This window comes from Staurois parvus, unplaced genomic scaffold, assembly GCF_062004578.1.
Source record: "Staurois parvus isolate SC_StPar_1 unplaced genomic scaffold, SC_StPar_1.0 ptg000223l, whole genome shotgun sequence".
Classification (NCBI taxonomy): Eukaryota; Metazoa; Chordata; class Amphibia; order Anura; family Ranidae; genus Staurois; species Staurois parvus.
Window position 1 is genome coordinate 1,005,080 of NW_028318019.1, and position 12,387 is coordinate 1,017,466.

The 12,387-nt window shown below is 46.6% G+C and overlaps 1 protein-coding gene across 1 annotated transcript in view; it reads left to right on the top strand.

The window, feature by feature from the left end:
- The window catches only part of LOC149460655 (uncharacterized), a 111,350-nt gene that overhangs the window by 66,319 nt on the left and 32,644 nt on the right, over positions 1 to 12,387 (top strand). The window contains exon 7 of the mRNA XM_089679394.1: positions 10,836 to 11,295. Coding sequence (XP_089535520.1) covers positions 10,836 to 11,295 — 460 coding nt within the window. The remainder of the gene's footprint in view (positions 1 to 10,835; positions 11,296 to 12,387) is intronic.

The following is a 12,387-nucleotide window of genomic DNA, read 5'->3' on the forward strand; positions in this document are numbered from 1 at the left end:
TGGCAGGAGACAGTCTGGACCTGGCAGAGAAGTGCTCAGGGTCAGTTCACTCCATGTTTAGGTATCTGCATCAGTCAGGGAACATCCAACCTGAGAGATGTGGCCTACAGTACAGTACCTACACCGACAGTGTGAAGGGCTCATCGTGAGGTGACCACAGGAGCCGGTCATTTCCAGGACCATGGTTTGGGCCTTAGTCCCAGGATCTGGTGAGAGGGATTTTGCCCCCTGGCAGATGACAGGAACACGGCACACAGAGACATGACACTTCTCCCATACTCACCAGGCACTGGGTTGTGTATATGGCTCTGCTATACAGACACAGTGTTTGCTTTGCTATACAAATCCTGCCACGGGATTACAATGATACTTTACCATAGGAGTGTAAGTGCACCAATGAAAGTGTCTCGCTGAAGACCCCCACATTCATCCTGTTACCAAGAGACTGAAGTTACTGGTGCCATACGGGCACGCGCATGCGTATTCAGGCCTCTATATTGCATGGTGTGGGAGGGAATAGCTCTACCTTGGAAAGTAGCTATGAAGCATCAGTTGGGCGCAGTGTTTGCCTATTGGGCTTGTGGTGTCGGGGGTTAGAAGGGAGAAGTCTGACACCACAGAGAGTCATCCTTCTGCTCTCCTCCAGGCACACCTAGGATCGGCACAGGGGGTGATGCCAGTTAGAGGGGTGGGAGATTAGTGAACATTCTCTCCTGGATCTCCCCTTCTTTCATTGAACATTTACTCCTGAATTTCCACTTCCCATGGTGAACGTTCACTCCTGGATTTCTCCCTCCTGGAGTGAGCATTCACTCCTGGATCTCCCCTTCCTTTAGTGAATGTTCACTCCTGGATCCCCCTTCCTTCAGTGAACATTGACTGGTGGATATCAGAGGATGGGGAGAAGTCAGAGGTCCATCAGCTTCATCAGATGACAGGAGAGACATTAGAGGTCTATCAGCTTCATCTGAGAACAGGGGAGACATCAAAATGTCCATCAGCTTCATTGTAGAACAAGGGAGACATCAGAGGTCCATCAGCTTCATCAGAGGGCAGGGGAGTCATCAGAGGTCCATCAGCTTCATTAGAGGATAGGCAGACATCAGAGGTCCATCAGCCTCATTGGAGACAGGGGAGACATCAGAGGTCCATTAGCTTCATCAGGGGACAGAGGAGAAATCAGAGGTCTATCAGCTTCATCAGAGGACAGGGGAGAAATCAAAGGTCCATCAGCTTCATCGTAGGACAAGGGAGACATCAGAGTTCCATCAGCTTTATTGGAGGACATGGGAGTCATCAGAGGTCCATCAACTTCATCAGAGGACAAGGGAGACATCAGAGGTCCATCAGCTTCATCGTAGGACAAGGAAGACATCAGAGGTCCATCAGCTTTATTGGATGACAGAGGAGTCATCAGAGGCTATCACAGATCCCACCCACATACACACGGCCACAGCGACTTGCTAACCGAGGCATGAACGTCTGGCCATGACTTGGTGTAAAGAGGGAATGAGGGGGACTTATTTTGTCACAGCCCGCACTACCTCTCCTCTCATATTAGGACCCATGCAGTTTATGTTGTCTATATGGAGGAGGTGTAGGGTTACATTCATCCTAGGCTCTAAGTGTTCCCCTTTGACCAACATCATTTTTAATCCAAGTATCCCAGATGGTCTGGCCATTGGTCGAGTCCCTCCTTGGGCTGAGGTTAATCTATTCCAATTGCAACATTTGGTCAATCCCGGAATTCACAACCTTAAATCCTTCCCTGACATTCAAAAAGCTGCTCGCATTCCACCCCATCAGTATTTTATCTACAGATACAACACATTTTTGCCTCCAAAGCCTCTTCTCTGACTCTTGAACAACCTACCCCTTTAGATCATATCTGCATCCAAGGCCCACACCACCGGGACATCATTTCCGCTACGTATACATTGCTTGTAGATGCCCTTTTTCTATTGGTTCTCCCCTTTATATGTGTAAATGGTCCCGTTTCCTTCAATGTGATATTGGGTTGGATCAATGGAGTAGGATTTGGGAGGCCTCTTCTAAATCTTCTGTGTGTGTAATGTATACAGAAAATCCTTCTAAGACCCCCATGTTTTGGTATCGGACCCCTGAGGTTCTCCATGATCGTAACCCGAATGTTTCTTCTGTTTGCTGGTGTTGTGGGACGGAAACTGACACTCTTTTCCACATTTTTTGGGATTACCGGTCCATTGCACCCTTTTGGAGGAGGTCCTTACCCCATTGTGGTTACTTTTCCTGGCTCCTGTCCCTTTTGAGCCCATTTACTTTCTGTTGGGTCTACCTTTTCGGGTCTCTAAATGTGCGAGGAAACTTTCCACCTACATTCTGAGGGCAGCCAGGAGAACCATTCCCATGCATTGGCTGTCTTCTATGTCCCCCATGTTACCGGCACTGATGAAGGTCAGAGCAGAAATGAGAAAGTTGGAGTACCTACCTGCTTTACACCCTGCTACTGTCCCTGCGCTGGAGGCAGTTCAGGACCCACGGGACACCTATGACACCGATCTGTCTGCTCCGATCGTTTGTGATTGATGGCCATGTCACTGTTTTGTATTGACATTGTATGTTCTTATGTACCTCTCATCGATGAGCTGCTTTATCAGCCTTCTCTCCCTCTCTGCTTTTATTTTACATTTACCTTTGTGGCTGCTTGTTGTAATGTGTGACATAGAGAGGGAAATGGGTGCTAATAGGCTGCAGGAGATCCGCTGAGACATAGAAAGGGAAATGGGAGCTAATAGGCTGCAGGAGATCCGCTGAGACATAGAGAAGGAAATGGGCACTAATAGGCTGCGGGAGATCCGCTGAGACATAGAAAGGGAAATGGGAGCTAATAGGCTGCAGGAGATCCGCTGAGACATAGAAAGGGAAATGGGAGCTAATAGGCTGCAGGAGATCCGCTGAGACATAGAAAGGGAAATGGGAGCTAATAGGCTGCAGGAGATCCGCTGAGACATAGAAAGGGAAATGGGTGCTAAGAGACTGCAGGAGATCTGCTGAGACATAGAAAGGGAAATGGGTGCTAAGAGACTGCAGGAGATCTGCTGAGACAATGAAATGTGTATGAAATGGATGGATGTGCAGACACTCCCAGAAGATGATGTCATTATGAGTGGATTGATATATATTTTTGCATTGTCCCCCCCAGAAGGATCAGGTTTGGCGGGATCGCTCTCATTAGCTATACATTTGTATTTTGTGTTCTGTGTTTGTAAGACTTTTCTATATGTAATAAGAGATGTTTGTTGAACAGTTGGTTACATAAGAGTTACATTTATTTCTTCTTCCTTTATTCAGTAATGTTTCATCTCCCGTAGTATCCCTGTAAGGTACATATTATACAGGAAGGGGGATTATGGGATGGATCTCGGGGCTGCAGTTCCTCTGAACTCCACAAGGTGGGGATCTCACCTATACTCACACAGGAAGTCTCTATGGAATGCAGACAGGAAGGGATGTCAGGGACAGACAGGAAGGGATGTCAGGTACAGACAGGAAGTGATGTCAGGGACAGACAGGAAGGGATGTCAGGGACAGACAGGAAGTGATGTCAGGTACAGACAGGAAGTTCCAGATGAGAGGTGAGGCGGGAAGAAGTATAGAGGAGACGTTGGTGGAAGTGGCAGCAGAGGAGGTAATAAGATGTTATTTACTATTTACAACAAATGTATATAAATCTGAGGCTCTTTTAGGAATGTTGGGGGCATTAAAAAATGAAAGGGGCTTTATAGCAACTCAAATGTGTAATATGTGTAACATTGTTCTGTTTATCTCCTCCTCCCCTCCCCCTCCTGTCTCCAGCACCGCACCCGGGGACTAGCAGGGAGGGGAGACTCCTTGCAGTGTAATGAGAACCGATTGGCTGCTCCTCAGGAAAGGGGAGTGTCCGGCTTATCCTTTCTCCCTTTCACTCCCAGAGCCGTTTTTGCACATTTAAAAAATCATTTTATCCTGAAGATGACACAAAACCCCCCAAATATCTATTTTCTGAAAGTAGAGACTTTAGAGAATAAAATAGCGGCAGTTCCAATATTTTATGTCACAAAATATTATCACAAAGTCTAGGAAATGCCAAATTTCAGTAAAAAATACACTTAAGCTGATTTCAGGGCACAAAAAGCAATAAATGACCCATTTATGTGTAATAATATAAAAGCCGAGGTTGCAGCGAGTAAATAGATATCCAACATGTCAAACCTTAAGTTGTGTGTGCTGAAATGGTGACAACCTTTAGTCCCCGGTATTATCTATAGGGGACACATTTATAGCCCCTTCTAGGTCATCAGTATAGAGTACGGAGGAGGTCTGCTCCTAGAATTATCCTCTCATTCTGGTGTGACCGGCGATATGTAACGTGTATCACAATCAATGTTATCACGTGTAGGCCCTCCAGCGTGTGCTCTTACATTTGGGTGTGCATATATGTGGGGGAGGGGGGGCCTCAAAATGTTTTAAAGGGAGGAGTTATGTACTTGGGTGTAACTTTAATTGTTTACAATTAAAAAAAACATTTTTACTTAAGGGGACAAAGTCCTCTATGAGATGACTTTTGATGACAGGTTCTCTTTATGAGACATCCAGGGTCTAAAAGACCCCCAATGTCTTCCCTGTACTCCATTGGATGTAATGTAGAGCACATCGCATCGCATTACTTTCTTTGCCGGCCTCGATGGTCTGGAAATCTGTCATAACGTCACTTCTGGGTCAGGACAAGAAGGGAGTGAACATGTCCGCTCTCCTCCGTCCCCTCTACCCTCCGACACCCGCTGACCCGGGCCCACAGATGGGCAAGCAGAGCCGGGGAAGCATAGTAGGTACAGGAGAGGATCACACACACGGGGTGGCAGAGGCTGGCACCTGAAAGGAGAGCCCTGCGGCTTGCCCTGAGCAGGGATAAAGATTAAACACAATACTTGCCCGGCCCCCAGAACTACATGTCCCGGGCGTCGGGTGATGTAAAGTGACCATCCCTGCATGATGAGCCGACATTGACCTCACAGCACTGCCTCAGAGCAAACTAGTCATAGGAAGGATCAGATTTATCATTCCTTGTCTGCAGATCTAATAATCATCAAAACCAGTTCAGAGACCAAACAAACCCAACAGAGAAAAGGGGCCCCGGACCCCAAAATTGTAGTAAACACTAAACAGTCCAAACAAAATGTCTTCCCATGGGGGGAGTAGTTCTTCAATGTCCAGCAACCCTCCTATTCCCCCCTCACATCCACATCCTATTATTGTGTGACCAATACCATCCAAATCATTCTTACTTTCATTTCCCAAAGTTATCCGTCTACAAGGAGACCTGTATAGATCACATGATGGCACCAATGAGGATGGAGGAGGACCGGAGTCACATGACTGAGAAGATACTAAACCTCACCCTGGAGATCATCTACCTGCTGACCGGAGAGGTGAGGAGGATTCTGGGAGGTCACATGACATCACTCTTATCTCTATTAATAAAACACAGACCTGACTGGAGAGGTGAGGAGGATTCTGGGAGGTCACATGACATCACTCTCATCTCTATTAATAAAACACAGACCTGACCGGAGAGGTGAGGAGAATTCTGGGAGGTCACATGACACCCCTCCCATCTCTATTAATAAAACACAGACCTGACCAGAGAGGTGAGGAGGATTCTGGGAGGTCACATGACATCACACAGACCTGACCGGAGAGGTGAGGAGGATTCTGGGAGGTCACATGACACCACTCTTATCTCTATTAATAAAACACAGACCTGACCGGAGAGGTGAGGAGGATTCTGGGAGGTCACATGACATCGCTCTCATCTCTACTAATAAAACACAGACCTGACCGGAGAGGTGAGGAGGATTCTGGGAGTCTAACATGATATTCCTATTGGTTCCTCAATACAGAGATTTCCTCTTCTGAAGTCAGGTGATCATATGACCATCACAGTGCCTCCATGTGACTCCCTAAACCCTGAGAGACACAACATGCAGAAGATTCTAGAAGTCACCAAGAAGATGATGGAGCTGCTGACAGGAGAGGTGAGCGGTGCCGGGAATTCTGGGACATTCTCCAGTAACAGACAAGGGATGTGTCTGGATGGTGACTGTATCATTGTGTGTGTCAGGTTCCTATAAGGTGTCAGGGTGTCACTGTCTATTTCTCCATGGAGGAGTGGGAGTATTTAGAAGGACACAAGGATCTCTACAAGGACGTCATGATGGACAATCAGCCGCCCCTCACATCACCGGGTAAGAGGAGACTTTATTGTAAAGGAGAGAGCAGTACGGAGGATCCACCTAGATCCCCCATCATCTGATAAACACATAGAAACAATGGATTCAGTCAGTGTGTGTGTTTCCTACAGATGGATCCAGTCATGGGAACCCACCAGAGAGATGTCCCCGTCCTCTGGATTCCTGGGATTCCACACAGGAAGGTCACACCATCCCTCACCATCATCAGGTAGATGATGACAATTATTGGTAGTTGTGATTTATACACAGCATGTTTGTTACAATGAATGTTTTATTATATCTTTCAGAGTGGAATCCTCGGGGATGATAATATTGATGTTAAAGAAGAGTATAAAGAGGAGGATGAGGAGTATGGAGTGATGGAGGAGTTTTCAGAAGGACACAAGGAGATGATGGAGCCACCTAATACCAGGAACCCACCAGAGAGATGTCCCCGTCCTCTGTATTCCCGGGATTCCACACAGGAAGGTCACACCATCCCTCACTATTACAAGGTTGGTGGGATGGAGCATCTAGAACATGGACTTGTAGAGACTATGGGCTCCAATCACAAAGCGGTATCTTCCCGTATCCCAGTATGTAGTAAGATGCTGCATTCTGTTTTTTAGTAAAAAAAACTAAAAATTCTTCCTGCGCCAAGTGAAACACCCTACTACACTGTTTTTTAGTAAAGCCTGCGGGGAATTTACCACTGGTGTCCATAGCAACAGTTGTAAATAGCTTGTTGTTAAGGAGAGGGCAGCCGCCAGTGTCCCCAACAACCAGTAAACAAGAACTGGACGGCTGCCAAGTTCCAGGTCTGGTATGGATTTTGAGGGGAACCCCGATGCCAAAATAATACAAAAAGTGTGGTTTCCCCACTAAAATCAATACCAGACCCTTGGTGAGCGCCCACCTTCCTCCTGAACCATACCAGGCCACATATCCTCAACATGGGGTGGGTGCTTCAGGGCAGGGACGCTCTATCCTCCCAAAAGCACCTTGTCCCCATGTCGATGGGGACAAGGGTCCCTTCCCCACAACCCTGGGCAGTGGTTGTGGGGGGCTTATTGGAATCTGGAAGCCACTTTTAACAAGGAGGTATAGAGTACATAGTACCCCTATTCATTCACCAAACAGTGTAGTGTAAAAAAACACTGGAAGAAATTTTTGACAAAACAAAAATAAAGAACAATATCCCCCTGATGTAGATCCATCGATGATCCAATCACAATACTCGCTGTCATCGCTGACTCAAATAAAAAACAAAGCTCCCCTCCTGCCGTCTGACAGCTCCGCCGCCTCCCACTTCTAAATAAACTAAGGAGCACTACCACCCTGTGACATCACTGGGTGGCCTTGCCCTTTTGTGACATCACCAATACAACATGCCCCGGTCAGTGACGTCACCAATACAACATGCCCCGGTCAGTGACATCACCAATACAACATGCCCCGGTCAGTGACGTCACCAATACAACATGCCCCGGTCAGTGACGTCACCAATACAACATGCCCCGGTCAGTGACGTCACCAATACAACATGCCCCGGTCAGTGACGTCACCAATACAACATGCCCCGGTCAGTGACGTCACCAATACAACATGCCCCGGTCAGTGACGTCACCAATACAACATGCCCCGGTCAGTGATGTCACCAATACAACATGCCCCGGTCAGTGACATCACCGAGTGGCACTGTCCCTTAGTATTTTTAGTGGCAGGAGGCAGCAGAGCTGTCAGGCAGAGGGGAGTCTTCATTGGGAGCGGTGTCAGTGGTGACAGCGAGCATCGTGATTGATGATGGATCTACACCGGGGGGACATTTTGCTTTAGTTTTCCCTTTTTTAATAAAGGACTTGTCAAATACTGCCTGCTGTCTATATAACAGAATACTTTTTTGGGGTGAATAATTAGGGGTACCATGTACCCCATACTCATTCACAGGGGGTGAGGGATCTGAGGGCCCCCTTGTTATATTTTGTAAGTCCTCTGCCTGCAAACCCCCACAGCCACTAGCCTGGGTTGTAGGGAAGAGTCCCTTGTCCCCATCAACATGGACAAGGTGCTCTGGGGGAGCAAAGCCGCCTCTGCAACAGATTATCCACTCCATGTTAAGGGCACGTGGCCTGGTATGTTTCAGGAGGGAGGTCTCTTGCTTGGACCCTCTTTCCTGACCTGCTGAGCACCATGCTCAGATAGGGGTCTGGTATGCAATTCTTTCATTTTGACAAGGGGTTCCCCTCAAAATCCATACCAGACCCGGGGGGGGGGGACCCCATGCCATTTTCTTAATATTTTGTTGCCGGTAATTCTTTTTTTTCAAATTTATCGGTTGGTTAGGACGCGGCGGCCGCTCGCTCCCTAACAACCATGTTGTTTACTGGTTGTTAAGGATGCCAGCGGCCGCCCACTCTATACCAAGCAGTACACATTTCCTGAATGCCGCATGTCTCCACCACTAATTAATGACCGCATGCATTTCATTCTTTATTTCCTTCTGTGAATGTAACGCCTGTTCATGCGGTATTTACTGAGCGTGTTCAGTGTTTGTGGTCAATACCGCAACACGGGATAGGAAATGGACAGTTTCAGGATGGCATGCGGTATTTAGGGGAAATGTACCGACATATCACATGTGATCTGCTTCTGTGAAGGGAGACAATGTGTGGATTTTGTGTGTGATGTCACAATCATAAATCTTACATTTTACAGATGATATTTTCTCTCATTTCCTTGATTTAGAGTGGAGATCCAATCGATATAGAATTTGAGGTGAAAGCAGAAGAAGAAGAGGCGTATGTGAGGGATGATCAGCAGTCTATGGAGGAGGATGGAATAACGGGGACATTTATAGAGGAGGACACTCCTACAGAGATCAGCACAGGTGGGTCATGAACACTAAATCCATTCCTCCACCCATACTGCTCACTGATTGGTCCAGAGTAGGGCGGGGACTGGGTGATATCAGCCTGTAATCCCCTGGTCACTTTCCTGAGCTGTGTTCCCCGTCCTGTATTCCTGGATTTCTCTCGGATAATCTTCCTTCTCTGTGCTGCAGACACAATTTATGTCTCTAGACTGGATTTATGGAGGTTCTGGGGTTCAGCTGGCAGAAAAATGTTCATTTCACCATAAGTGTTACTAGACCTAGGCACCTGGGGTGAGTGCTTTTGATCTCATTCCTCATGGTGGTGACATAGCAATTCTCCCAGTATTTGTCACCTGTGCCGGGTGGAGGGATATGTCTGTATAGTTTCACTGAGTGCAGTCTCAGGAGATGGGAGACAGCGGTGTGGGACCTCTGCAACTTGTCATTAGAAGGCAGGGGAAGCAGTTGAACCTGAAGCCAGTGAAGCCTAGAACAGTCCAAAACATTCAATCACTGATTACAGGGGAGCCAAAAAGGACTAAAGGTGCCTAGGCTATCTGGAAACCTGTCTAGGAGGGTGCTATGCACTATATAATTTATATTACAACTTAACCCATGCACTATATACTCCATGTTGTACATTACATACTCCTGACCCCTGCACTATATACTCCATGTTGTACATTACATACTCCTGACTCCTGCACTATATACTCTATGTTGTACATTACATACTCCTGACCCCTGCACTATATACTCTATGTTGTGCATTACATCCTCCTGACCCCTGCACTATATACTCTGTTGTACATTACATACTCCTGACCCCTGCACTATATACTCTGTATTGTACATTACATACTCCTGACCCCTGCACTATATACTCTGTATTGTACATTACATACTCCTGACCCCTGCACTATATACTCTGTATTGTACATTACATACTCCTGACCCCTGCACTATATACTCTGTATTGTACATTACATACTCCTGACCCCTGCACTATATACTCCATGTTGTACATTACATACTCCTGACCCCTGCACTATATACTCTATGTTGTACATTACATACTCCTGACCCCTGCACTATATACTCTATGTTGTACATTACATACTCCTGACCCCTGCACTATATACTCTGTTGTACATTACATACTCCTGACCCCTGCACTATATACTCTGTTGTACATTCCATACTTCTGACTTCTGCTCTCCCCCTCCCCCCACTGCTATATGTCTTTGACTGAGGTCCATGAATAAAGAATTGACCTGGTAGGAGATCAGAGGAGCCATTTCCTAGTTCCCTTGAGGGTGGAATTGTAAGCTCCTCAGAGACCAAGCTGCCTGATGTGGGTGGAGTCCTGGTTTGGGGGAACCAATCAGCTCCTGTTTAGTAATCCTCTTTGTCTTTGTATTTTAGTCCATGGCCGGGAGATGAGGAAAACCTCAGAGGATTGTCTCACTTTGTCTCCAGACTGGAAAGTAGAAGATGAGGACATCACACAGTATAGTCCAGGAGAAAACCCGGCTCCCTCCAATGTCCATCCGGCACCACCCAGTGTAGATGGACCATCGGATTCCTTGTATCCTGAGGACCCTCAGACTGTGCGGGACCGGGCCGGCCTTCCAACAGGGAAGAGCTTTTCCTGTACTGAGTGCGGGAAGAGTTTCCATTATAAATGCCATCTTAATGTGCATAAAATATCTCACACGGGGGAGAAGCCGTATTCCTGTCCTGAGTGCGGGAAATGTTTTTCACAGAAGTCCAGTCTTAACAAACATCAGAAATCTCACACGGGGGAAAAGCCGTATTCCTGTCCTGAGTGCGGGAAATGTTTTTTACAGAAGTCCAGTCTTAACAAACATCAGAGATCTCACACGGGGGAGAAGCCGTATTCCTGTTCTGAGTGTGGGAAATGTTTTTCACTGAAGTCCAGTCTTTACACACATCAGAGATCTCACACGGGGGAGAAGCCGTATTCCTGTTCTGAGTGCGGGAAATGTTTTTCAAAGAAGTTCGATCTTTACACACATCAGAGGTGTCACACAGGGGAGAAGCCGTATTCCTGTCCTGAGTGCGGGAAATGTTTTTCACAGAAGTCCAGTCTTTACACACATCAGAGATCTCACACAGAGGAGAAGCCATATTCATGTCCTGAGTGCGGGAAATGTTTTTCATTGACGTCCTATCTTCGTAAACATCAGAGATCTCATACGAGGGAGAAGCATGTGCATAAAAGATCTCACACGGGGGAGAAGCCGTATTCCTGTTCTAAGTGTGCAAAATGTTTTTCAAAGAAGTCCAGTCTTTACACACATCAGAGATCTCACACAGAGGAGAAGCCATATTCATGTCCTGAGTGCGGGAAATGTTTTTCATTGAAGTCCTATCTTCGTAAACATCAGAGATCTCATACGAGGGAGAAGCATGTGCATAAAAGATCTCACACGGGGGGAGAAGCCGTATTCCTGTTCTAAGTGTGCAAAATGTTTTTCAAAGAAGTCCAGTCTTTACACACATCAGAGATGTCACACAGGGGAGAAGCCACATTCCTGTCCTGAGTGCGGGAAATGTTTTTCAGTGAAGTTCAATTTTTACACACATCAGAGATCTCACACAGAGGAGAAACCGTATTCCTGTCCTGAGTGCGGGAAATGCTTTTCATTGAAGTCCTATCTTCGTAGACATTAGAGATCTCATACGAGGGAGAAGTCGTATTCCTGTCCTGAGTGCGGGAAATGCTTTTCAGAGAAGTCCTATCTTCATAAACATCAGAGATCTGACACAGGGAGAAGCCGTACTTTTGTTCTGAGTACAGGAAATGTTTTTCAGAGAAGTCCAGTCTTTATAGACATAAGAGATCTCACACGGGGGAGAAGCCGTATTCCTGTCCTGAGTGTGGGAAATGTTTTTCACAGAAGTCCTATCTGTATAAACATCAGAGATCTCACACAAGGAGAAATAACTTTCCTGTCCTGAGTGTGGGAAATGTTTTATGGCGAAGTCCAGTCTTTCCAGAAATCAGAGATCTCACATTGTTGAGAAGCCATTTTCCAGTCCTGAGTGATTAAAATGTTCCTCACTGACATCCTGTCTTCCTGTACATCAGGGGTCCCACACAATCCTGGAGGTGTATTAGTGCCTTGAGTGCGGGAAATGTCTTTTAGATGAATGTTGCTGGACATCCCAGCTCTCATGTGGGGAAGAAGCACACCCTGATATACACCTCAGATATACTCCATGGCTGATCTTCATCATGGA